At 46.4% G+C, this 27,657-nt stretch overlaps 1 protein-coding gene and 1 non-coding gene across 4 annotated transcripts; one reads left to right on the forward strand and one right to left on the reverse strand.

The window, feature by feature from the left end:
- Positions 1 to 3,336: 3,336 nt before the first annotated feature.
- Positions 3,337 to 27,657, reverse strand: AK2 (adenylate kinase 2). Of its 3 annotated transcripts, XM_066375787.1 has the most exons (7): positions 27,484 to 27,650; positions 15,288 to 15,413; positions 12,898 to 13,008; positions 12,675 to 12,769; positions 8,364 to 8,436; positions 6,629 to 6,824; positions 3,337 to 4,221 (listed from the first exon to the last, which is right to left on the reverse strand). In XM_066375787.1, the coding sequence occupies exons 1-7, from the start codon at positions 27,580 to 27,582 to the stop codon at positions 4,217 to 4,219; spliced, it is 705 nt and encodes a 234-aa protein (XP_066231884.1). In that variant the 5' UTR covers positions 27,583 to 27,650; the 3' UTR covers positions 3,337 to 4,216. The 3 variants fall into 3 exon arrangements, with proteins under 3 accessions (XP_066231884.1, XP_066231883.1, XP_066231887.1); XM_066375786.1 differs by lacking the exon at positions 3,337 to 4,221 and having other exon boundaries at positions 6,462 to 6,824; positions 27,484 to 27,651; XM_066375790.1 differs by lacking the exons at positions 3,337 to 4,221; positions 6,629 to 6,824; positions 12,675 to 12,769 and having other exon boundaries at positions 8,365 to 8,436; positions 27,484 to 27,657.
- Positions 13,168 to 13,243, forward strand: TRNAT-GGU (transfer RNA threonine (anticodon GGU)). Its single transcript has one exon. It is a non-coding gene; the product is annotated as a tRNA-Thr (tRNA).

Here is a 27,657-nt window from a genome sequence, read left to right on the forward strand (position 1 = left end):
TGTGAAGCTTGGAGAGATTGGTCCCCAAGTCTTTAAGGGACAGCATACAATGTAATGATTTACTCTGTATCAATTTTACCCAAAAGAGATCTTTGCGACCTGAGGGTGACTTAGACAGGACCTGGCCCTCACCCTCTGATACCTGAACCTTCTCCTCCCATCTGCTCTCTGCTGGGGGCACCTGAAAAAGGACTTGTGAGAGAAGCTCATCACTCATCGCCTGGGAGACTCTAACCAGAGCTGCCACATTCCCACTGAGGACAGTGTCCCCTCTGGGGCTACAAATAATGCAATGCCACTAGGGTGGAGTGGAGCCAGCAGACACGCCCTCCTGCTGTCACCTTTCTAGAACCAGGCAAGGGATGAGTGCGTGGGGGACTGAAATGACTCCTCTTTCCTACAGTAATTCGCCCCTCTGGCCTTTCTGGGATAGGGCAGATTCCAAGAGCTTTGAAACCCGATACATTGGAGCTGTAGCAAGAAAGCAGGAAAGAAAGCCAAAATGGAAAAAAGGCCTTACCTGAGGTAGCAGGCTCATTCAGATCCTGCATTGTGACAGAGCAAACCTATTTGAATTTCTTCTTTCATTCAGATCCATGTCTTATAGATGTCTCTGTTTCACAAGTGCCTTGAGATCTTTCTCTTCTCAGTAGAGGGTCAAAGCAATTGGCACAGTGGTCTAAGAGGCTGAAGTGTGGAGCCACAGCTGGGCTCACTCTGGTTCTGCCATTCCTAGATGTACGAATCTCAAAATGCACACACATAACATGGAGATAATAATAGTCCTTACTACCACAGGGTGATTGAGAATAAATGAGAACACGTATGGAGAACCTACTATATAGTAAGACTTAAATACGTTAAACTATTATTAATTGTGACAATACAAAAATACAGATTTCTGCACACAATTTCAGAGGTCCATAAACTTCTAGGGTAGTGGTCGGCAAACTCATTAGTCAACAGAGCCAAATATCAACAGTACAACGATTGAAATTTCTTTTGAGAGCCAAATTTTTTAAACTTAAACTATATAGGTAGGTACATTCTTTATTGAGGTAGCGCCCGCATGTGGTTTTTTGTGGAAGAGCCACACTCAAGGGGCCACAGAGCCGCATGTGGCTCGCAAGCTGCAGTTTGCTGACCAGGGTTCTAGAGGATCTTCAGTTTAAGAATCCTTGGTCTGGTTCCCAAGTTAGTGAGACATGGGTGTTGCCAGTGCCTACATTTTCTCTGTGAACTCTATCAGCATATACTGAGCACTAGCTGTGTACCAGGAATTTTGACCCACCCAAGTAGATTGGTCATCAGTGTTGTCAGCACACTTGAGGGGCAGGAACCATTTCCATTCTACTGATGAGGTAGATGATTTGCCTCATCTTACCTCATGGAGGAGTTGCTGTTGAAATGGGTCTTCTGACTCATTTAGCTGTCTTCCTGAGAAAAGACTGGTGAGGCTTCTTGAGGACCAAGGCTGCTCGCCACCCGGCTCTGAGCTGTCTGCAACACTTTGTGCACATGAGAGATCTTAAGACACACTCATGCATCCTCAGGTTGGCAGTGACTTCTTCAAAATTAGTTCTGGCAGAGCGAGAATGTCCATGAAAAAGAACTCTCACCCAAAGGGGCCCTTTCTGCTGTTGAGCTGTGCAAGTCATTAAATCACTTCAGCACCAAAATCAAGGGGACAGTTTGAGTCCTGACTCTGCCCCTTGTGTGTGACCTTAGGAATCTTACTTCACCACTGAGTCTTGGTTCCCTCGCCTGTAAAAGAGGAGAATGATAGATCTGGTCGCCCAGGGTGCTCCGGGAAGGTCAGGTGACGCCAGGGGTGCGAAGCCATCACAGTCCCTGGCCTGTCAGTTCTGCAGGATCAGCAATGGTTCTCAGCGCATCCAATCTCGGTTTCCAAATGAAGAAACCAGCCCAAAGAAGTGAATGGAAAACAGCTCACTGGGTTTTCTTTCAGTTCATCCTTTCACCATACTACACAGAATCCAAGGCTGGCTTGACAAATATTTCTCCCCGTTTGTTAGCAATGATTAAGGTTTTATGGGGCATTTAAATAGCTCAGGGAAGGAAGGGGCCAGAGCATAAGTCATGTTGTCACCTGAAAATGACTCTCGAGAGGTGGGGGAAGTGGTGGAGCCAAAGAGGGAAGAGTTGGCTCAGGGAGCAGGATATAATATGCCAGTGACAACTGCTTCTCTCCAGAATAAGAGCCTGAACAAAGACTGGCGGCAGTGCCAGCTGGCTCCCCTGGTTTCAGGGAGCACAGTCATTTCCCAGAAACCTCACCGTCACAGGCAGCCCTTCCAAAGCGCACGAGAGGTTCAGTCTGGACCAACAATTTAAGCTCATTTCTGCCAGGGAAGAAATGGACTTACAAAGGAGCAACCAAGGGTGTTTAAGAGGCATCTAAAAAGGCAGCCAGAAATCTGGCTTAGGGATTAGAAGCACTGGCTTTCTAGGCTGTGGACAACTGTACGCTCACCAATTATCCAGCCTGGCAGGAAGCAGATATATTTGTATATATTTAGATCCAACTAACACTTAAGGTGTCTGTGTGTCAGGCAAAAAGCTTCTCCTTACAAACTTCATTTAATGCCAATGAGTCTAAAAAAAGCAGCACCAGTCTCTTTTTAACAAGAAAACAGGAGCAGAGTCAACGATTGGCTGGGATTTGTTGTATATCCCCTGAACTCCAACACAGGGCTGTCCTCACTAACCAAAGTGCCTTGTCCTCAGGCTCAAGAAAAGCCTATGTATGAGCAGAAGGTCAAGAGGGTGCAGGCTCACCTTATGAGCACAGACTTAGACCTTCCTACCTCACAGTGACCACAAGAAAGGTCTTCCAAGCCAGATCCAGAACTCAATGTCATTTTACTAGCCCACATCCCCTTAAAAAAATGCCACAACAGGCCCTGGCCAGTTGGCTCAGCGGTAGAGCATCGGCCTGGCGTGCAGGGGACCCGGGTTCGATTCCCAGCCAGGGCACATAGGAGAAGCGCCCATTTGCTTCTCCACCCCCCCCCCCCCTTCCTCTCTGTCTCTCTCTTCCCCTCCTGCAGCCAAGGCTCCATTGGAGCAAAGATGGCCCAGGCGCTGGGGATGGCTCCTTGGCCTCTGCCCCAGGCGCTAGAGTGGCTCTGGTTGCAGCAGAGTGACGCCCCGGAGGGGCAGAGCATCGCCCCCTGGTGGGCAGAGCCGCGCCCCTGGTGGGCGTGCTGGGTGGATCCCAGTCGGGCGCATGCGGGAGTCTGTCTGTCTCTCCCCGTTTCCAGCTTCAGAAAAATACAAAAAAAAAAAAAAAAAAAAAAAAGCCACAACAGGGGATACAAACTTTTATGTACTTTATTGAGTTAGGGGCCACACAAGGCAGCATTTGGTCAGTTAAGAAAGGCACCTCATTGAGAAAATACATCACAGTGCTGTCGAGTGATCCCAGTCACAAGTTTTGAGGACAGGAAGGACAATCTTTGGGTGATGCTGTTTAGGACACTTGCTCATTTATTCAAAGGGTCCCTTCACATATCATGGATGAAAGATGGCAAGAGCGCAGGACTGTGGCACATACTGGGTGGTTGCTGAGCGCTTACCCATGAGAGCAGGCAGACTGGGAAATCAGTGGTAAGTTGGGAAGGGGTGAGACCAGCCTGCCCCACCCTCCTATGACTCCTGTAAACTTGATTTGCTGAGCCCCTGCCCCCATGAATACACCCTGTACCTTTCAAATGTGGAGATGATTTTTTGATCGCATGGTGTGGGGAACCAGGGTCAGTAGTCAAACTCTCCTTGTCCCAAACTACAGGACAGATAGGACAACAGTTTGATTCCCTGCATTCCTGGGCTGGCACCCCATGAGGTTCTGACATTAAAGCTGAGGACTCAGGGCACTGGCTTTGAAAAATATTGTCACCAGTCCAGAGTAAATGAAAACTTGATTTCTTAGAAATAGTACTGCACCTCCCTAGTTCTATTTATAACCTTCAATCAGTCTTTTAAAAAATTAATTATTCAAACTTTTTAAGACTCCTACTATATGTAAAAGAAATCTCTTCACTACAACACTGCTGTTCTTCCAGTATTTCTCTTGAGCCCCTCCCCACTCGACTCTCCATCCTTACCCTGACCACCCCCCTCTGCCCAGCACTTAAGAGCAGGGATCACGCCGCAGGGTGATGAGCAGTGGTGCAGTCTCGCCTGGCCTTCTGTACTAGGCTGAAATAGAGAGGAAACAAGAGAACAAAATGGGTTTTTAAAAACCAGGTAAACATCAGAGAAGGCTGGCATGCACGCCCCAGCAACCAAATGCATTAAACACTGGCCATTTCTCTGCCAGGTGAAAGCTCTCATTCTTGCTCAGGTTAAGGGTCTGGAATTAAATGAAGCGAAAATCAAACCCTAACCACCCCCCAAAAAGGCATGTGCACCCCCCCCCCCACAATCTAGTTTTCACCGCAGCCCAAATATCACACACATGCGTGTGTGCATATACGCACATGTGAATGTATATGGATGGATGGCAAATATTTAAGCAAGGATCATGCACATTCAATTAGCAAACACTCAAGGACCTCAACTTCGAGGCCAAGTGCCTGCAACTGTCCCCAGTGAAAGGGGAGCAGACTCCCAGATTCACGAGGACACCCTCATCCAAGAAGGACCCTGGGTCCCTGCAGACAGAGCTGACAGTTTTGGTTTCACTCCTTTCCTTTGCCCATTCCCAGAAGTCATGTGCTTCCCAGAAACACCCCACGTCAGACTGGGTGGAGTTAGTCCGCAGCCAGGGAAACAAAGCAGAGCAGAGCCAGCAGACACTCACTTAAACCAGACAAAGAGGGAAGCAAGATGGCCACGTACCCACGCCCAGTTTCCAGGAAGAGAGGACAAGCCCTCTGGTAGTCCCAGACAGCAGGAGAGCTCAGGTCAGATGGGGACTGGGCACTTTAGAGTCACTGCACCGAGTCAGCAGATTATGCCAGGGCAGGAGGCACTAGTTACTGGACCTGCCACTGATTTTCTAACGGTTTCTCCAGAGGCTGCTGCTTTTGTGCTCCCTCACAGCAGTCTGAATTCATCCATTTGCCACAAATCAAACCAGAGACCTAAAGGTACAGCACAGAACCCAGGAAGTGCTTTATAGTTGGGGAGCTGAGGTTAAGCATAAAAGTTGCTATCTATCATAGGTGATTTATTTTTGGATGATCTTTTCTTGGGGAGTCTGTGGCCACCATCATCATCAAGTAAGGGGTGAAGGACCGGGTCTGGAAGGGAGAGGGTGTGGGTTTAAAAAGTATGCATCTGGAAGGGAGAGGGTGTGGGTTTAAAAAGTATGCATCTGATTTGGATTTCACATCCTGAAGAGTGACTGGGTTTGAATAAATTCCAATCAAAATGGATCCAAGAATTTACTGCCTCCCAGTTATAGTTCTGTTTATCCTTGGAAATGGAGGCAAACATTAAAAATAAAGACAAAATCTACTTTGGGGAAATGAATTGGCTGCTCTCAGATGCCCGGCCTGGATATTCAGAAGACAGCCCGAATATAAAAGGACCTTTTTTCTGGTTTAATTCTTTGGCCACAATTCAGTTTTTAAATACAGGTCCCAAATGATCATAAAAATATTACAACTTGGCCTGGCTCTTTCTACAGTGGTACCCTCTTCCAGTAATTTCTGGAATCTGTAATGTAAGTACCTTTTGACTTCCATTTAGGGGGAAAAAAGAAATTAGTGATTCCTATCCACACACTGACTCATGTGGCTTTTCATTGTGGGTAGGAAACAAGTAGAATTCCCTGCCAAGAAACTGCCATCAGGAACTTTGGCCCTGCCTGACTATAGTACTTGACCTTGGACTTCTAATCAGCTATTGGAGATGGAATAAATACCAGAGAACTGGGGTACCAGGCAGATACCTGAGTTAGTTAATTTTGGTCAAAAAATAAAATCAAGACTAACCAGATGGTGATGCAGTGGATAGAGCATTGACCTGGGATGCTGAGGATCCCGGTTTGAAACCCCGAGGTCGCTGGCCTGAGTGCAGGCTCATCGGCTTGAGTGTGGGGTCGCTGGCTTGAGTGTGGGATCATAAACATGACCCCATGGTCGCTGGCTTGAACCCCAAGGTTTCTGGCTTGAGCAAGGGGTCACTAGCTCTGCTGGAACACCCCTCCACTGCCCCCGATCAAGGCACGTATGAGAAAGCAATCAATGAACAACTAAAGTGCCGCAATGAAAAACTGATGTTTCTCATCTCTCTCCCTTCCTGACTGTCTGTCTCTTGCTAAATATAAATAAATAAATAATCAAGAGCATGCCTAAAGAAGTAAACAGCTGGGAAAGCAACCTCGCCTATAACTGAGCAAGTAGGAGAGTGTACACATAACTATACCAACACATAAGACACACACAGACACGCACACACACAGATGAGATGAGAGTTGCACACACACCAAAGATACATCAAGCAAGTGCTTTTTTAATTAATACATCAAATGATATTCTTGCTGGCCTGAGGTTTCCTTCTGCCTGGTCTGGCCTTCCCACCCACTCCCTCAACAGGGACAGGAAGAAAGAAATTTCTTTTTGGACCCAATGCTAGATAAACATAACCAAGTCTTTACATGTGGCTTTGGAGAAGGCTGCTAGGATGCTCGCGAACACGACATCAGGGGTCTGGGATGCGTCGATGGTAGAGTGGATTCCCCGTTTCCTATAGTACTCCACCAGCGGGGTAGTCTGGGTGTGGTAGGCCTCCAGGCGGATTTTCAGGGCCTTCTCATTATCATCTGATCTGCGGACCAAGGGTTCCCCAGTGATCTGAGAACAGGAAGAAGACAAGGCAAGGCCACGACTGTTAGCAAAGTTTTCCTAATCATGATGCCAGCTGTAGTTACGAGATGCTGTCTGATCCTAAAGTCCACTAGAGGGAAAGACAGACAATCTAGACCCTCACCAATAAAGAACTATAAAGAACTTCACTACTCCCAGCAAACTGGTCCCAGGAGCAGAACAACTGGTCCAGAGAAATCAGGGAGCCTGAAACAGCAACCATGAGGGAAGGGGCTTGGGAGAGAAGATAGCAATGACTTTCTCTCAGCTTCTGCGACAAACATTTCTAGGTTCAGAAGCAAGGAAGATAGAGGCCTCTCACACCAGGACAATATATCAAAATCAGAAATGCATTAGCAATTATGGCCTGACCAGGTGGTGGCACAGTGAATAGAGCATCGGACTGGGATGCGGAGGACCCGGGCTCATCTGGTTTGAGCAGAGCTCACCAGCTTGGACCCAAGGTCGCTGGCTTGAGCAAGGGGTTACTCGGTCTGCTGAAGGCCCACAGTCAAGGCACATATGAAAAAGCAATCAGTGAACAACTAAGGTGTCGCAACGAAAAACCGATGATTGATGCTTCTCGTCTCTCTCCGTTCCTGTCTGTCCCTGTCTATCCCTCTTTCTGACTCTCGCTCTGTCTCTGGAAAGAAAGAAAGAAAGAAAGAGAGAGAGAGAGAGAGAGAGAGAGAGAGAGAGAGAGAGAAAGAAAGAAAGAAAGAAAGAAAGAAAGAAATGCATTAGCAATTATAATCTTAGTTGTCTAAGTATTTTGTGTTTTTACGAGGGTGCCAGAGGCCATCAACACCCTGAAAGTAGCAAGGGAGGTGCGAGAGAACTTTGAATGGTAGAACTACAAACCTTCTGATATGTGACTGAATTAACATGATGGCTTTGGAACCTCATGAACTTGTCTCACCGACAAAGGCAAATCCAGGAAATTCTTACTATCGCTTGTGTGCTCTAAAACACGTGAAAGGGACTATGGCAAATGTTACAGTGAACATGTATGAGGCCCTCCCTTTTACACCTGCAAGCAATTGAAGGCTGTCATAAGAATTTGGCAATGTTAATCTAGCCAAAATATTCTGAGTCTGAAGGGCACAGCAGAGTCATGGGGGGTGGGGCAGTCTTCTGAGGGAAGCCAACAAACTTCTCTTCAGTACTATCTTCTCCCCCCGGTTCTATTTCTGGCCTTCCCAGCAGCCTTCTCCTGATTAACTGACCATTTAGGTTACTATGGTATCAGAAAGGTATGACTCTGGACAAAAGACAGGTACAAACTGGGCACTGGGCACAGGTGGCCACTCTAGGCCACTGCATGGTCAAGCAGTAAACCGCCTAGAGACACTGGATAGATAAGCCACAGCCCATATGATTTATGTGATAGTAATATTGTTCATGGTTAAGTTAGTAATACTGGTAGAAATAAAGGGAAGATGGAAAAAAACGAAGAAAAAAATAAAGAAAGCAGAGGAAGAAAGGGGAAGGAAAGAAAAGGAGATTTCCTGTCCTAAGTTTACATACGTCATCTTTCATGGGCTCCTTTGGGGGGTTGAACTCCTCGTGGTAGGAACGGCCACTCATGGGGTGAATCAGCCTGAAAGACAGCAAATGAACACAAGTCAGGTGGCCTGAAGGTAACCCGAACCGCAGAAGTCTCCAAGATGACAAGCAGAAACACAGAAGCTGGATGCAAGGATCTTAGCCCAGCAGAGAACATTGCTATTGGCACCTCCTGCTTAAGCTAACTGGGCTTATGCCTGAGTATGTTTTCTATTTTGACCCAACATTAAAATGAGTGTCTGGCTGAAGAGGTGGGTACAACCGCCTAATTCAGGACTTGAAAGAGGGACTCTGGTGCTGGTCTCACACAGCCATTCATTTCTATCCACCCATTTATTCAACAAACATCTATTAAGTACCTAGTCTGATGCAGGCCTTAAGCTGAATCTAGGGGCTACAGAGCAACAAGTTAAATTCCCTGCTCACAAGCTTAATTCAGTGGGGGAGAAAATTTGTAAACAAATAACTACAATAAACCTGATAATCCTTTAACAGAGGTTTGTACAAAATGCTATGGGGGACAGAGGACAGAGAAACCAACCTTATTTTCTAGCCTAGTTTGTTTATAGACCCCGAAAGGTGCTAATTGAAACAATATGTCCTATGGATGCAAACACCACCAAACAATGCAGCATTTGTTTGTGATGACAGAGATAAAAGAGAGCCCAGCCATTAAAGGGCAGTGTTCAAGGCACTGGGGAAAATGACTTAAGTAGATAAGTCACAGAACAGAGCTGAAGAAGCAGCACTTATTTGCCACTGAATCTGTAGTTGGTAGCCGCATCCTGCTGTGCCCCCATGGGCAACAAGCCTGTGTTGGGGGGTGGGGGGGTGGGACGCCACAGGAGCCCAGAAACCCAAGAAGGGAAGGAGGCAGGCCAAACTTGGCTTAGCAGCCAGGGCCCACTCGCTCAAAATTGTGTGGTTTCACAATTCCAGGCCAGCCAAGGTCTGCCTGCTTAACTGAGGGCAGCTCTCCTCAAGGTCGTAAGACTGGAACATCTCAACATTTTTCACCTCTTGGCATGCACAGAAATACAGTCCTCATGCTCCTTGCTCCTCCAGGGAGGTAGGGCCACCCAGGCTGGCCCAGATGCTCTGATGGCTGAAGGGATCAGTTATCTCAGCTCATCAGTCAGAAAAGTCTGTGTTGAACTCAAAGCTGCAACTGTGTAAAATGTGATGCTGTGTTTTAACGACAGCACATTTTCTGGGGTCAAGTAGTCCATTTATAGCATAAGGCGGCTCATTTACAGCACCGAGGGGGTGAGATGATGGCAGAGCACACTGGCTGTACTGAACGGGTCCGTGACTGCAAGGATGGAACACAAGGGTGGGCCTGCCTTTATTTCAGCTGCTGGAGGGGTTCATCTGGCACACCACAGGGGGACCCAGGGAGAGAGGGAATGCAGGCCATCTGGCTTGGCGGCTACAGTTTTCTCTTTGGGAACGATGGGGGCATGAGATTTGGGCCCCATTTCTTCACTTTCTGGGGGGCCCAGGGCACCCTGCGGCCAGAGGACAGTAAACATGACTCTCCCCTGCACCTCTCCACATTGCTTGCTCACTGCTGGGTTCCCTCAGCCCCCCAGTCACAGACAACAGTGCTCCTCCCCCACTCACAAACATCATTTTAAGAGAAATGCAAGGCTTATTCCTTAAATGGAAAAGGAAAGAAAGAAAGCCCAATCTCCAAGTTCTTAAAATGGAATTGGTCTTTAGTACTAACCAAAACTGCTCTATGAGTCACTGAGCCTGGTCTGGAGGTGGAGGTGAAGACGTGAAGAGAGACAGGCGGGAAATCTATAGCCATCACTACCCTGAGTGCAACACTTCTGACACCTGTATTCCCACCCATAAAATGGGGATGGTATGAGACATTAGACTAATGATACCGGGGAACCATCTTATAGCATAATTATGATACTAGAGAGCCAACACTGAGTTGGTTAAAACCCCAAACCATCAACCATACTACTCAAGAAATAAAATAATGACTCATAAAATTATTAGACATGAGTTCTGAGCTAATTCAGAAGCTATCTACAGTGGGGTCCTCATGATGTCAGTTCCTGACTTTTACTTCCAGCACAGCGGACTAGGAGGCAGCAAGCAGGCTTTGGTGTCAGCTCTGTCACTGATCTGGCTGTCCCCTTTCCTCCACTGCGAGGGAGAGGGTCACACAAAGCCACTCACTTCCAAATCAAGAGACTGAGTCTTCTGCAACCCTGTACTCTATTCTTCAGTGTCTCTCCGAAGCCTCCATCAGTTCACATGTGGGTCAGTCAAGCTGCGGGGAGGGGGGGGTGGGGGGTCTTTGCCTGTTTCTCCTTTCCCCCAATTTAGCCGGTATGTCAGGACCAAGCTCGTGTTCTTAGAATGTTATTTTTGCCACAACGCCTAGTGGTTTAAGAACAAGCCAAGACTCCTGACTCTGTCACATCTATCCTCCTCCCCAGTCTGCTCCCCTCCCATCCTGCCTTCCCAGCAGCACTCACCTACCGCCCAGCCCCACACCATTCCTCCAACTCTGGACACCCTGTCACTTGCCCCAGCTACAGCCCCTCCCCAGCCGATACTCATTCTGGCTTCTACTCCCTTCTGGGAAAGCCACCAAAATCCTCTCTCTCCAGGAAGGTCAGGTTTGACATTACACCTCTCCCCAGGCAGCCTGCCCTCCCTCCCTGCCAGGCTGTCTTCTTGGACTTCCTACTACACTCAACAGGCCAGGTTTCATGTATGGTTGTAAACTCTCTGAAGTCAGAGATGGGTGTAATGTTTTTCTATATCCTCTCCTACTCCCTGCCCCAGAGACTAGTACTGTGCTGAGCACAAAGCGGCCACTCAGGAAGCTGGGCCAGTCAAATCAAAGGCCCCCAGTGTCACATGGTACTATTAACATCTGCTTTGAGCATCAGGCACCCAAGCCCTGATGATGTCCCATCCTGTTGACCCTACAGCTTCTTGGCCTACATCAACTTTGTCTTCTCTGTGCCAGTGGGGATGCAAAGAAAGAACAGTTCCTGTACTGAAGAAGCCCATGGAATAGCTAGAAACATGAAAATCTGGACATCTGAAAAGAAAACGAATGTAAGATGATCCCAGTGTATCTAATACAGCCTTACAGGAAAACACTTCTAACACTCACTCTGCTGTCTGTTTGCCTGCCTGCCTCGCTCCTTGAAAATATGGATTGCAGACGCATGGAAAAACTGTTTGACCTCATTAGGAAATCAAAGTAACAAGAAAAGAGTCTTCCCCTAATTAAATCTCAAAATTTACATGTACTATCATGGTCAGAGCATCAATTTAACAGTGAACAACTGGGAAGAAACATAAATGTACAATAATAAGGGAATAATTAATTAAATGATGGTTCATCTGTGAACTATCACACAGCAATTAAAAATAATGGTCATGAATGTCTGGTTCCATGACGTAAGCTGACCACTTTCCTGAGATTCCACTAAAATGACTAAGGAATAAAAAAGCTAAAGCCCACAAAAAGAGATCAGGAAGGTCTATTAGTGGCTGAGACTTTTCAACATATTTCTAGAAGGCACAAAGCAGATGGTAAAATGATTAGTGAAATAGGGCAGAGGAAATTGTTGCCTAAAGCAGTGGTTTTCAACCTTTTTACATTTGAGGACCAGTGAAAATAGGAGAATGATTTCCAGGACCGGTGAGGCAGAAATCGCCCTGATCGAATTCGACTAAGATCACTGGCTCTATAACCTTCATACAACATAAGGGTGGTTAACGCTTTTGCAGACCGGCATGAAATATCTGGTGGACCAGCAGTTGAAAAAACACTGGCTGAGAGCAATAGTGATCTTTCAGGGCAAACTTGTTCAGATGCAGAAACATTTCTATGTTCGATGTTGACTGCTACAGGGAAACAAGCACTTACACCTGCTATAAGCAAGGCTCTGAATTACGCATGTTATGTTATCTAACACGCACAACAGTTTCTCAAACAGGTACTATTAACTCTACTCTAAACATGAGGAAACAGCCTGACAGAGGTTAAGTCACTTGCCTAGAGTCAGAGTGAAAGGGTGACAGGACCGAGATGCTGTCTGACTTCAAATCCCTTGCTCTTCTTTTCATGTCCCCATCCCAAGTCACCACTTGGGCAGATGTCACCAAATAAAACTAGACCACGTTGAAATGGCAGTAAACTTCATAACTGAGACTAAGCAAGAACAGTTCCCATGGTCCGAGTAATCTCTGAAGAAGCATGAGAAGAAGGGATCTTCTGGGGACAAATACCTTCCCGTGATTCTCCGGATCAGCAGAGAGTCTGGGATGCGGAATTCAATCACAGAGTCAAGCTTCTCTTTCCTCTTCTCCATAAGGTCATCAAGCTGTAAGAGAGTGTGTGTCCCACCTAAGCTGCCAGAGTTTGAACACACCCGTTCCCCTTGAAGGAGTTAAGAGATTAAGGGCCACAGTTCCTTATCATGCAATGGTGATACAAAACCAACCCGCTCACCATTTCCGCCTGCCTCACAGTCCGAGGGAAGCCATCTAGAAGAAAGCCATTTTTGCATGGAGGGGTGTCCAAATTCTTCTCAATGAGCTCTACTACCATTTCATCGCTCACCTGGAAGTCAAGAACAAAACAGCCTTGGGTTTAACCAGTGGTCGGCAAACTGCTACTTGTGAGCCACATGCAGCTCTTTGGCCAGCTTAGGAGTACCCTAATTAAGTTAATAACAATGTACCTACCTACATAGTTGAAGTTTAAAAAATTTGGCTCTTGGCCCTGGCCGGTTGGCTCAGTGGTAGAGCGTCGGCCTGGTGTGCGGAAGTCCCGGGTTCGATTCCCGGCCAGGGCACACAGGAGAGGCGCCCATCTGCCTCTCCACCCCTCCCCCTCTCCTTCCTCTCTGTCTCTCTTCCCCTCCCACAGCCAAGGCTCCATTGGAGCAAAAGATGGCCCGGGTATTGGGGATGGCTCCTTGGCCTCTGCCCCAGGCGCTAGAGTGGCTCTGGTCACTACAGAGCAATGCCCCCTGGTGGGTGTGCCGGGTGGATCCCGGTTGGGCACATGCGGGAGTCTGTCTGACTGCCTCCCCGTTTCCAGCTTCAGAAAAATACAAAAAAAAAAAAATCAGCTCTTAAAAGAAATTTCAATCGTTGTACTGTTGATATTTGGCTCTGTTTGCCGACCACTGGATCCATTAATCTGGTGACATTAACTCAACGTAAGGGTCACAAGTTTGTGTCTGTATAACCTGACAGCTGCAGGAGATAATGGGGGTTGGCCAGAATGCAGAAAGGCTCCAACTTCCCCGTTGCACAATTTTGATTAGGGTCACAGTAAAGTGAGCCAGGCCACCCTGGACCTGAGGCAAGAGAGAAGTTTACTAAATTGGCAAGACTGGGTTAGAACCTAGGAATGAAGGAGTCAACCCAACACACCTTTGAGCCACTCTGAAAACTCCAACGAGGACCTCATGAAGCTTTTAAAAACTGGTTTTCCTCCTGGGCCTTCAGAGAAAGAAAAGTTCTCTGCTAGTATTTCAGTGAAGGTGCCCCTTTTGGTAGCTGATGCTGTGGACTTGGGGACAAAGTATAAGCCCTGCAACTAAGTGAAGGCTGGAGATAAGTAATCTCATTGCCACATCCCCACTGTTTCTCAGCACAGGACCTTCTGCCAAGACCCAAAGTCCAGAATATCTAGTTTTCTGGCTTGACTCAAGGCCTTGCTGACATGAAGGAAAAGTGGAAGCAAGCAGGAGGTGGGCGGGCACGGGTGCCTCCACATAGGTAGCGAAACTCAAAGCCTGACAAGAAGTATTAATTCGGGAATAGAGGCAAAGCCCAGCACCTTCCTTAACCAACATGCTAAGTAAGATATAAAAAGACCAGAGGGGCCTGACCAGGCAGTGGCGCAGTGGATAGAGCATCGGACTAGGAAGCGGAGGACCCAGGTTCGAGACCCCGAGGTCGCCAGCTTGAGCGCGGGCTCATCTGGCTTGCGCAAAAGCTCAACAGCTTGGACCCAAGGCCACTGGCTTGAGCAAGTGGTCACTTGGTCTGCTGTAGCCCCACGGTCAAGGCACATATGAGAAAGCAATCAATGAACAACTAAGGAGTAGCAATGAAAAACTGATGATTGATGCTTCTCATCTCTCTCCGTTCCTGTCTGTCTGTCCCTCTCTATCCCTCTCTCTGAAAAAAAAAAGACCAGAGGGCCAAGCATAAAATGACTTCTAAAAGTGATTCACTGAGACCAAGTCCCAGAATAACTCAGTTACAATTAAGCTCTGGCACTAATCAAAGAAGATTTAGTAACTAATTGCATTTGTCCTATCAGATTAACTGGACTATAAACAAGGGAAAATACTACTACATCCCTCAAAAGGAAGGATTATGTCTGTCAGAAGCAATTCTTCTATTAGAGACAGAACAGAGTCATGAGACTCAAAACACTCTGTAGCTCCTGAGCCCTCTCTTTGACATATTCTTGAGTTCTGGCCTAGGATGGCAGTTTAATTTTTGGCCCTAAAAATTGGGTATATTACAAAATGCATCAGCATAAAGAAACCTCAAGAATACTGTGAATAAAATATATGCCATAAATTCAGAATGAACCAAGTAACCTACTACTCTAAAAGTTCACCTAATGTGTCAGTTTGTTAAAAATACTCTGTAGCACAGGGCTCTCCAGCAGAACTTTCTACAATCATGGAAATGTTCTATATCTGTGCTGGCTAGCAAACATATCAAATGTGGGAAATGAGACTGAGGAACTGAATTTTACATTAAGTGAATTTAAATTAATTTCAATAGCGCTAAGTGGATGGTGGCTACCATATTAGGCAGTGCAGATATAGACGTCGAGGAATATCAACATTCACTGGTCCCCACACCTACCAGTTTCCCGGCATCCATAGTAGCCTTGAGCTTTTTCCCCAGCTCTGAGCCAGAAGCCACCATGGCCCTCAGCATGTCCCCAGTAGCTAGATGGCAGACACAGAAGTTTCTGGCCAATTTGGGTGCCTGTGGAGGGCAAACAAAAACCAAGACAGTCACCACTGCAGGCCCTACAGTCAGACCTCCTGGGGGTGAATTTTGGCAAATGCCTATTTCTTTACCTCTAACAGGGATAAAAGTACCTTATATGATTGTATTCTAACATGTAATGATTTTAAGGCTATAGTAAAAATGACATAGCCCTGGCCGGTTGGCTCAGTGGTAGAGCGTCAGCCTGGCGTGCAGAAGTCCTGGGTTCGATTCCCGGCCAGGGCACACAGGAGAAACGTCCATCTGCTTCTCCACCCCTCCCCCTTTCCTTCCTCTCTGTCTCTCTCTTCCCCTCCCGCAGCCGAGGCTCCATTGGAGCAAAGATTGCCGGGCGCTGGGAATGGCTCCTTGGCCACTGCCCTAGGCGCTAGAGTGGCTCTGGTCGCAACAGAGCGATGCCCCAGAGGGGCAGAGCATCGCCCCCTGGTGGGCAGAGCGTCGCCCCCTGGTGGGCGTGCCGGGTGGATCCCGGTCGGGCGCATGCGGGAGTCTGTCTGACTGTCTCTCCCCGTTTCCAGCTTCAGAAAAATACAAAAACAAAACAAAACAAAAAAACAAACAAAAAAAAAATGACATGAGGTAATACATGTAAAGCACACAAAACAGTGCACCTAGCACACAGGAAGCTGTCATAAATATTAGCTATTATTGCTACTTCTAGTGGACACATTAGTGACACATATGCCTCAGTTTTGTCATTATAAATGGGAAGAATAAAAATAGCAGTATTAACACTTCATATGGTTGCTGTGAAGTTTAAGTGAGTTCATGTATATAAAGCCCAGTGTGGCCTGGCCAGTTGGTTCAATGGTAGAGCGTCACCCGGTGTGTGGATGTTTTAGGTTCAATTCCTGGTCAGGGAACACAGGAGAAGTGATCATCTGCTTCTCCACCGCTCCCCCTCCCCCACCCTCTCTCTTCCCCTCTCGTGGCCATGGCTCGACTGGTTCTAGTGATGGTCCCAGCCACTGAGGATGGCTTCCTAGAGCCTCTGCCTTAGGTGCTAAAAATAGCTCAGTTGCTGAGCAATGGCCCTAGATGTGCAGATCATGTTCATAGGGGGCTTGCCTGGTGGATGCTGGCTGGGGCACGCATGTGGGAGTTTGTTTGTCTTCCCTCCTTTCACTTAAAAAAAAAGCGAACATTTGTCAAAGGGTAGAATGTGTGATTGTTAAGTGCTGTGGCCACTGGCCTGAGGGGCAGCTGGGGCAAGGTGAAGAACTCTGTCTCCCCAGGCAGACAGTTCTTCCCCTTCCCTGTCATTAGGTAGCTGCATTATCTTGGCTAAATCACTTGTCAGAAGCTCGGTTTCCTCATCTAATTAAAATAAAGGCAAAAGGCTCTATCCAGGAAGGTAGCTGTGAGGATCAGATGAGATACATACGAAGAGCTCTTGGCAAACAGTAAGAAAACAGTAAACTTAACAGTTTTAGGAAGCAGTATATATAGCCTTTTAGTTAGGAGCATGGGCTTGAGAGTCAAAATATCCAGGTGTCAGGCTTCAGGTCTACCAATGACTAAATAGATATGTCACAGAATGAAAACAGAAAAGAGACCCTGGACAGTTCAATTGGTTTTGTAGCGGCAACCTCCCACCTCTAAAACAAACAAAATAGCTGCAGAACTCATAAGAAACAGAATCAGTTCAAGGAGTTTAATTCTTAGCTTTCCGGCTCACTTGTTTTATTAAAAAAGTAGAGTTGGAAAAAAAAATAGGGTTGGATCCTTGTTCAAACTAGTTCATTGGAGTTTTCTCAGGTGCACACAATAAAAACTTAATAGATGGGGCTCAATGCAGCAAATTACAAATCCTGGTTTGTAATTCATGGAATGATTCAGTTAAAGCAAATAAATGACTTCATAGCAAAACAGAACCCAGATGAGAAGGCCTTAAAAACAATGGAAAACCAATAAACTTCAGGACCCTCTGGCGATGGTAAACCTTCCCCTCCTCCAGACTGGCCCAGTGGCCACATACCCAGAGGACTGTGCTTTTCTGCCAATCTTTCTCCTTCGTTGTTAAAATTAACTTGGGTGAAAATTTTGGAGGTCAGGCTCATTCAAGGGGAAAGGCTGGCTAAAACACCAGAGAAGAAGTGCTATTAGCCAGCACAGAACCTAATTGTTCTATTTGTATCTCCTCCAAACTACAGGGCCCCTCTCTGCTGTTCAGGTGACTGGATTCTACATCCACTAGGAAGAATGCTCCAATAGGGAAGACATGGCATGGCAGAAGATTAACTTTATTCCCTGCTGGCTGCAAGGGAGTCAATGTTATGGGCTGCAAAGGGCTCAGACTTCTGAGTCAGACAGATCTGCACCTGAATCCTGGCTAAAGTACTCAATAGCTGTGTGACCTTGGGCTAGTTACTTAACTTCACAGAATCTCAGTTTTCTCACCCATCAAATGGGATAATGTCTACTTCTTAGGGCTGTTGTGAGGATAAAATGAAATAAAGTACCCAAAACATGATGCACACAGTTATTCAATAAAAAAAGGTCTCCTGGCCCTGGACAGTTGGTTCAGTTAATAGAGCGTTGGCCTGGCATATATGGATGTCTTGGGTTCGATTCCTGGTCAGGGCACACATGGGAAGCAACCATCTGCTTCTCTCCCTCTTCCTTTCCTCCTTTCCCTCTTGCAGCCAGTGGCTCAAAGTGTGGGCCCCAGAACTGAGGCTAGCTTGATTGGTCCGATTACATCAGTCTCAGGCACTAAAAATAGGTCAGCTGATTTGAGCATTGGCTCTGGATAGGTGTTGCTGGGTGGATCCTGGTTGGAGCACATGTGGGAGTTTGTCTCACTATTGCCTCTTCCTTTCACTTAAAATAAATAAAACAAAATACCTCCTTTTATGGTCTTTCTTTTTTGCATTATTCTTTACTTACAAACTACAGAAGAAGCTTGATGAAATTTTACTGTATTCCCCACACATTTCAAGTTTATGATTTAGAGCAGGGGTCGGGAACCTATGGCTTGCGAGCCAGATGTGGCTCTTTTAATGGCTACACCTGGCTCTCAGACAAATCTTTAATAAAAAAAATAATAATGTTAAAAATATAAAACATTCTCATGTATTACAATCCATTCATGCCCTGGCCAGTTGGCTCAGTGGTAGAGCGTCAGCCTGGCGTGCAGGAGTCCCAGGTTCAATTCCTGGCAAGGGCACACAAGAGAGGCGCCCATCTGCTTCTCCACCCCCCCTCCTTCCTCTCTGTCTCTCTCTTCCCCTCCCGCAGCCAAGGCTCCATTGGAGCAAAGTTGGCCTGGGCGCTGAGGATGGCTCCATGGCCTCTGCCTTAGGTGCTAGAATGGCTCTGGTTGCAACAGAGCAACATCTCAGATGGGCAGAGTATCACCCCCTGGTGGGCATGCTGGGTGGATTCCGGTAGGGCACATGCGGGAGTCTGTCTGACTGCCTCCCCGTTTCCAACTTCAGAAAAATACAAAAAACAAAACAAAACAAAACAATCCATTTATTTCCTACCGTTCATGTTCATGGTTGCGGGTGGATGGAGCCAATCACAGCTGTCCTCAATTCAACCAAATTTTTATTGAATAATGCCTAATGTACACGGGTCGTTGTATGGCTCTCACAGAATTACATTTTAAAATATGTGGTGTTCCTGGCTCTCTCAGCCAAAAAGGTTCCCGACCCCTGATTTAGAGAAGGTCTCTCCTATGCCAAATCACTGGAGGAGGGTACTTCTAAAATCCAATTCTGATCCATTGTATGGGGCCTGAAAACCTGCATTTTTAACAAGCTTACAGGCCTTGCTGTGCTGCTGGTCCCTGGACCACATTCTTTTTTTTCTTTTTTCTTTTTTTGTATTTTTCTGAAGTTGGAAATGAGGAGGCAGTCAGACAGACTCCCACATGCACCCGACTGGAATCCACCTGGCATGCCCACCGGGGGAAATGCTATGCCCATCTGGGGCGTTGCTCTGTTGCAACCAGAGCCATTCTAGCACCTGAGACAGAGGCCATGGAGCCATCCTCAGCGCCCAGGCCAACTTTGCTCCAATGGAGCCTTGGCTGCGGGAGGGGAAGAGAGAGACAGAGAGGAAGGGGAGGGGGAGGGGTGGAGAAGCAGATGGGCGCTTCTCCTGTGAGCCCTGGCCGGGAATCGAACCCAGGACTCCTGCACACCAGGCCGACGCTCTACCACTGAGCCAACCGGCCAGGGCCACATTCTTTTACTGGTGAAGCTGTGAACCATTCCTGTCTCACTAGCCATGGATCATTGCTGAGTCCAAGAAATAGGCTTATCACCTCTCTGAGAACCTTGCATGGAAGTAGGTGGACTTTTGTGTGTGGGCAGAATGTGGGTAAGAATGGCTAAAACCACTAAGGAGACAGCATAGTGGCTTTGGTATTCTCAAACTTCAGTGTGTTATTGCAATTATCTGGGACACTTGCTAAAAATACAAAGTCAGACCTACCCTTAAAGTTTAGGACTGGTGCTCAGGCAGGGCCCTGGGATGCCTGCGGCATGAGGAGCAGGACTGGGCTTTAAAGCGATACCGATTTGGGGTAGAAACCAGATCTACAGTTTACCCAGAGTATCTATAACCTTGAACAAGTCATGCAGCCTTCTTCAGGCCTCAGTTTCTTCATCCCTAGAGTACAGACAACCGTGCCCATTTTCAGAGCTGTTGTGAGGATTTAATAAGATTATATCTATATATGCAAAAGCATCCAGCTGAGTGCCTGGCATTTAGGAAAATAAAGGGAAGCTATCAGTTGTTTGATTTAATCTCAAACTCACTTGTTTTCTCACCTTGAAAACATCTTTCTGCTTCCCATCTCTAATGTTCCTGCGTAAGTAGCTAGAATCATCTCCTAAAACACTATTGGACATGCTACCTACCCCCCGAGATACACACACATCCAGGAGCCTTCAACATCCTCCCCAGTGCAATGAGGAAGTCCAAATATCTTGGTCTAGCACTCAGTGTCCTCCACAATCGACTTTCTAAAACCTCCAAGTTCTTTAGATTTACTTCGACAAGTCCCCTTCTGTATGGCCTGCACCACTGCCAACAGCAGCTTTATGTATAATGCCCAAATACATAAAATAGGTCTTTCCATAGATGTCAGCTCAGAGTTCCCCTCTCTGCAGGAATGCCCTCTCCCTTCCCCCTACTGGTCTAAGCTCTATCCTTCCTTCCGTGTAGTCAAATTCTGAGCTTATCTCGCCCACCCAATTCTCCCTTCTTCCTCTAAGAAGTCATATCAACATCAGCTAACTTGGAGTGTCAGCAACATGCCAAGTAATTTTCCATGTGTTGTTCTATGGTAGTTAACATCCGTAATACATAACAAATCCATGAGGTAGGAACGGTTTTCACCTGCATTTTACAAATGAAATTCAGAGGCTAAGTTACCCAAGATCACACAGCTAGTAACCACAGAGCTAGCAACAGTCCTCAAGACGATGGAGCCCTAAGTCTTCTCCATGATGCTACATGGCCTGTTAAACAACCCACAGAGCCTTAGTGGCTGTCCTCAGGAAAGGGGTGTGTGCGTGAGAGTCTGGAAGGAAGCACAGGAGGACTTCCAGTACTGGCAGTGTTGTTTCTTGACTTGGGTGTAAGCTACACAAATGTGTTCACATTGTGAAAGTTCATCAAGCTGCTTGCTTATGATGTTTACATCTGTCTCTATATATAATACGCCAAGAAAAAAGTTTTTAAAAAGCACAGAAACCTGTCTTTGAGTTCCCATTCTGCCTCTTACCTTACGATGTAGCCTTAGGCCAGAGATTCTTTATCTATATAACTTGGGGATATTATGAAGAACAGAAGACACCCTGGCTGGTTGGCTCAGTGGTAGAGCATCAGTCCAGCTTGTGGATGTCTTGGGTTCAATTCCCAGTCCCTTCCTGCAACCATGGCTCAAATGGTTAGAGTAAACTGACCCCAGGCGCTAAGGATGGCACCATGGCCTCACCTCAGGCACTAAAATAGCTTGGTTGCCGAACAAAGGAGCAGCGGTACTAGATGGGTGGAACATCCTCTGGTAGGAGGCTTGCAGGGTGGATCCTGGTCAGGTCGCATGGAGGAGTCTGTCTCTCTGCCTCCCCGCCTATCACTTAATATATAATATATATATGTGTGTATAGATATATATATATATATATTATATATATTATGTGTGTGTGTGTGTATTGACTCTGCTACTCAAGAATCAGTCTTGAGTTCAAATCCTACCTTTGCTACTTTATCTGTATCCTGGGGCAAGACACAGCCCCTGGGCTTCAGTTTACCAGTACAAAGGCATGGATAACAACAGGACCTACCTTCTAGGGCAGTGGTCAGCAAACTCATTAGTCAACAGAGCCAAATATAACAGTACGATTGAAATTTCTTTTGAGAGCCAAATTTTTTAAACTTAAACTATATAGGTAGATACATTGTTATTAACTTAATTAGGACACTCCTAAGCTGGCCTTTGCTAAAAACGTCCTCAATGTGATTGAGCCGCGTGTGGCTCACAAACCACGGTTTGCCGACCACTGTTCTAGGGTTGTAGGCCCAAATAAGAGGATGCATGCATATAAAGTCTCTGGCTGGGGGTCTGTTACATAACCAAGCAAAGGGTGACTATTTTGTATATAATACCCCCTCCTCTAGGGCAAGGGCTGCTCTTTGTGTCTCCAGTACTGGACTTAGCCAACAAAACATGCATAGGGTAGGAGAAAAACCTAACAAGGGCAGCAGAAAGAGCACGAGCTTAGGAGTTTGCAGGTGCAAGATCTGTCAATTACTTTCTATGTAACTTAGAGAACAAGCCCTTCGAACTTCAAGATCTTCGAACTTCAGTTTCCCTAACTGTAGCAGGGGGAATGAGAGTGTGGGTCTCATAAAGTTGTTTTGACATAACTGACAGAGCCTGACCTTCAAGATGGTAGCTAATTGCCTAAGTGTGTCCAGCCTTAAATTGTTGTAGATTGGACACACCAAAGAAACTGTAAAGAGGGGCCAGCAAAGAAAACACAAACACACGCATGTTTTAGCCACACTGTAGGCACATCCAATACCAAAAGGGAGAGAGGGAAGTAGGGTTATAAGTCAAGTAACAAGCCCATGTATTCTAGATGTTTTAAACATCATATGTAGATGAAAAAGCAGATAGTTTAAAAATGTTTAACATTTTAAGTTAAAAATGAGAAGTTTTAATAGGAAACATTTTATTTTAGTCACACCAGAATAAAATATATAAAATACTGAATTATGCAGGTATAAAAAGAAACACCAGTGGGGAGAAAACAGATACTAGGAACAAACCTAGGTTAGGGAGTTTATATCAAAGATTGCAAACATTTATCCACAGGGGTCAGGTAGGCAATGCAAATGAATGAAGTGCACCAAATGGAAGCAGCAGGCAGCAAAGAGGGCTCTGCAGGGGACAGGAGAGCACAAAGCCAGCCAAAGTGGCCTTAACACTTTAACTACATGCCAGGCCTATATAGAGGCCCAAAGCCACCAGATCTGACTTCTCAAGAAAAACTGAACCCCTGCGTTTTAAAAAAATTGATTTTAGAGAGAGAAAGGAAGGGAGAAAGAGAGAGAGAGAGAGAGAGAGAGAAAGAAACATCAATTTGTTGTTCCACTTATTTATACATCCATTCATTGATTCTTGTATGTACCCTAACTGGGGATTGAACCTGAAACCTTGGCTGATTGGGATGATGCTGTAACCAACTGGGCTACCCAGCCAGGGCTGGAGCTCTGGAGTTCTAAGTAAAATTTCACAACTGTGTAGTGAACTTATTATTTTGTCTGGTTTTTTTTTTTTTTTTTTTTTTTTTTTTGTATTTTTCTGAAGTTGGAAACGGGGAGGCAGTCAGACAGACTCCCGCATGCGCCTGACTGGGATCCACCTGGCATGCCCACCAGGGGGCAATGCTCTGCCCATCTTGGGGCATCGCTCTGCCGCAATCAGAGCTATTCTAGCGCCTGAGGCAGAGGCCACAGAGCCATCCTCAGCGCCCGGGCCAACTTTGCTCCAATGGAGCCTTGGCTGCAGGAGGGGAAGAGAGAGACAGAGAGGAAGGAGAGAGGGAGGGGTGGAGAAGCAGATGGGCGCCTCTCTCGTGTGCCCTGGCCGGGAATCGAACCCGGGACTCCTGCACGCCAGGCCGACGCTCTACCACTGAGCCAACCAGCCAGGGCAAACTTATTATTTTGAAAGCTGACAAATAAAGGGAATAATTCAAGCACTTACTCTGCATTTTCCATACAAAACATACCAAATAGCAGATAAAAGCATCATTATAGAAATATTTTAGCTAATAAAAAAGAGAATGATATAGTTAGAACACCACCATTTTGCTACCACAGTGAATTCCTGGACGAGGCACTGAACACCGGAGACAAGCAGACCCAATGTGCCTCCTGATGGACAGTACAGCACTACCTGTGACAGAGGTGGGCCATGAAATTGAACTCAGATCTGTTAAGGATATGATCAAACTACCAATTTAGAGGAACTAGGGAGGGGGAAGATGTTAAGTATGCCATGAAGATACAATAAAAAATTCCCAGAAACGGGGGTGCTCCCAGGACAAACAACCCAGTTTCCCTCATAATAAACTATAAGGGAAAAAAATAAAAGCTAGGAGGAAAGCTGTAAATTAAGAAACTTATGGCCTTGGCCGGTTGGATCAGTGGTAGAGCATCAGCCCGGCGTGTGGAAGTCCTGGGTTCAATTCCCAGTCAGGGCACACAGGAGAAGTGCCCATCTGCTTCTCCACCCTTCCTCCTCTCTTTTCTGTCTCTCTTCCCTTCCCACAGCCAAGGCTCCATTGGGGCAAAGTTGGCCCGGGCACTGAGGATGGCTCCATGGCCTCTGCCTCAGGCGCTAGAATGGCTCTGGTTGCAACAGAGCGACGCCCCAGATGGGCAGAGCATCGTCCCCTGGTGGGCATGCTGGGTGGATCCCAGTCGGGGGCATGCGGGAGTCTGTCTGACTGCCTCCCCGCTTCTAACTTCAGAAAAATACAAAAAAAAAAAAAAAAAAAAAGAAACTTACAATGATCACATCTGTGAGACACAGGGAAATGTGAACACTGACTACTATTAAAAATCATTTTTTGGCCTGACCTGTGGTGGCGCAGTAGATAAAGCGTCAACCTAGAAATGCTGAGGTCGCTGGTTTGAAACCCTATGCTTGCCTGGTCAAGGCACATATGGGAGTTGATGCTTCCAGCTCCTCCCCCCTGTCTCTCTCTCTCTCTCTCTCTCTCTCTCTTTCTCTCCTCTCTAAAATGAATAAAAATCGTTTTTTGGGGGGGGTATTATGCTTATTTACAAAAAAAGAATTTATCTTTTAGAGATACACACTGAAATATTTTCAAATAAAATGTTATAATGCCTAGGTGCTACTTTAAAATAATTTGTGGACCTGGCCTTTTAGCTCATTTGGTTAGAGCTCAGTCGTCCTAAAACACGAAGGTTGCAGGTTTAATCCCTGGTCAGGGTGCACACAGAAACAGACTGATGTTCCTGTCTGTCTCTCTCTTTCTAATCAATAAATAAAATTTAAAAATAAATAATTTGTGAAGGGAGGGTGAACGGGGAAGGAATGGCCACCAGCTAATGGTCTTTGGGTCTAGATAGCGGGTATATGGGGGTTTATTATACTGTCCTATCTTTTGTGTATTCAAACTCTTCATAATAAAGTTAGGGAGCGTCCGCAGGTTAAATGCTACTGTAGGCTGCCACTCTGCAACCTCTGATTTGTGAACACCTTTTTTTAAAACTCCATAAAACTACAACCACCAGTATCCCAATTATTCTAATTATAAAAAGCTGTATAGAGGACTGACCAGGTGGTGGCGCAGTGGACAGAGCATCGGACTAGGATGCTGAAGGACACAGGTTCGAGACCCCGAGGTCACCAGCTTGAGCGCGGGCTCATCTGGTTTGAGCAAAGCTCACCAGCTTGGACCCAAGGTCGCTGGCTCCAGCAAGGGGTTACTTGGTCTGCTGAAGGCCCACGGTCAAGGCACGTATGAGAAAGCAATCAACGAACAACTAAGGTGTCGCAATGCACAATGAGAAACTAATGATTGATGCTTCTCATCTCTCCGTTCCTGTCTGTCTGTTCCTGTCTATCCCTCTCTCTGACTCTCTCTCTGTCTGTAAAAAAATAAAAAAAATAAAACGCAATAATTGTTTAAAAAAGAAAAAACTGTATAGAGGTTAAGTGACTTCTGTAAATCTTAGCCTTTCTTCAAGTCCTGGCTTTTATCACATCTCTACTTCCACAAAGCCTCTCACCAACTCCCACAGTATCTGCAGCCTTATAAACCTGCTCATAATGTTCTTCAAATCTTTCTGACAACATCACCCTTTACAATGAAATACGTGAGTTGGGGGGCAGGAAGATGTATTACTAAGGTGAGGTGAGGGGGTCAATAATTACTGAACACCTATTATGTACCAGGTTGTCATCTAGGTAGCTATAGGCGCTTTACACACATATAAAATCCTTGTGAAGTTTTGGTCTACATGGACACTGCTCTGTCTGAATGAGTAAGGTAGTAAGGTAGGGAACTACCTTACCTTGAATGAGTAAGTAGGGGACCCACTTTTCAGGTGAGAACACTGAGGCTTAGAAGTTACAAAATTTGCTAAACTATAAAGCCATTGACCCAGCACTGGGCTGCGTATTTTACAACTACTGAAATTATTAACTTTAATATGAAGTAAGAAAATAATTAATTAATGCCTTTGAGCTACTCTGTTTATACTCACAGCAAAAGTCTGCTGAGTCTAAGGCTGCAAGTTACCTAATAACTGAGGGTGGCAGCAACAGGAAAGTTCAGTGTTACTAAGGACAAGGGGATTAGGTAACTGAGCTCCAAGGATGAATCAGCTCTGCCTAAAGAGAGAAAAGGGTAAGTGGTCCTTCTTGACCTAGTACCCACAGCTAAAAAGCAAAATCACAGGAATGAACTTAAACCCTCAGCCATACCTTCTTATCATCCACACAAATCTGCATCTATCCATTCACAGTAACCCTATCAAACGCCAAGTAAGATGCTGGGTGCCACAGGGATACCAAGAATGAGTAAGACAAGATGGTTTGTTTGCCAGTTTGCCAGGACTTTGCTATCTTTGCAAGTGTAGGAAGAGAAGAGTGGCCACAGAGCAGTCTCCAGAACCTCGTTCACTTAGCAGCTCAGACTTTCAGAAATTTCTTCTTTAGATTCTAACAAGCAAGGGCCTGGGGTCTTTGGGGTGGGGGTGGTGCCAGACCCTAGGCAGGAAACGTTGATAATCCAACCTATGGGCTTCCAAATCCTACATAAGATCATAAATCCCAACCTTAACTTATGGGCCCATTCCAAGTGAGGCTCCACAGTCTGCTATGGCAGAAGGCAACTTTGGATCAATTACTTGGAGACACATGGTTCCTGAGGTTCCAGGCTCCATTAAGTCAATTTTGCTAACTTGGGAAAGCCACCTGACCTCTCTGGGCCTATTTTCTTACCTGTAGATTGGGGAGCCCTCCTCCATCCTCCCTAGCTTGGCTGGCTCATGCAGGTCATACCTCACTTCTCTTAGCAGTAGTACTATCAGCACATGCCAGCCCCCACTCTGCCCCACGCGCCAGGGATGCTCCGCCACCTTCAGTCATTAATCATTATAAGAAAAGTTCTCCTATCCCGAGTGCCTGGAACGAAACCCTGGGCAATCTACTCCCCAATCGCAAGGAATTTAGGGTCCCTGCCACCACTCAAGCTGTAATCTAGATGTCTCAGCCCAGAGCTCACCTCACCCTTCAAACTCAATCAGCTTCTAACTCCTTAAGAGATCTAATCAACCCTTAGTTCTCCTAAAACGACATTTCAAGCTCGGATCCCTTAAGAACTCTAATCCTAACTCACACTTCTCCGACCTCCAATTTGGACCCTCCCTCAAATGCATTGCCAGAACCCCAGGACTCAGTCCGCGGCCCCGATCAGGGGCGATCCAGACCTCCAGCCGCCCTGACCTTGGGAGTCCCATGGTCAAGTTCTGCCCTGCAGCTCACCTGGGTACCCTTGCCGGCCCCGGGCGGCCCCAAGAGCACGGCCCGGATGCCTTTAGGACTCTCTGGGGCCGGTTCGGCCGCAGGGACGTTGGGAGCCATGGCTGCCGGAATTTCTCACTGCTCAATCAGCTTGCACACCTCTGAGATCCAGCGCTTCCAGGACAGAAGGCCACG

This window comes from Saccopteryx leptura, chromosome 3 (genome assembly GCF_036850995.1).
Source record: "Saccopteryx leptura isolate mSacLep1 chromosome 3, mSacLep1_pri_phased_curated, whole genome shotgun sequence".
Lineage (NCBI taxonomy): Eukaryota > Metazoa > Chordata > Mammalia > Chiroptera > Emballonuridae > Saccopteryx > Saccopteryx leptura.

Bases quoted from the DNA above. Each gene is read 5' to 3' on its own strand.
- AK2 (XM_066375786.1), bottom strand. From the start codon at position 27,582: ATGGCTCCCAACGTCCCTGCGGCCGAACCGGCCCCAGAGAGTCCTAAA. The intron at 15,414-27,483 runs GTGAGCTGCAGG...TGCCCTCCACAG, and splicing joins GGGCCGGCAAGGGTACCCAG to GCACCCAAATTGGCCAGAAA. The intron at 6,825-8,363 runs GTATGTAAACTT...TCCTGTTCTCAG, and splicing joins AGGAGCCCATGAAAGATGAC to ATCACTGGGGAACCCTTGGT.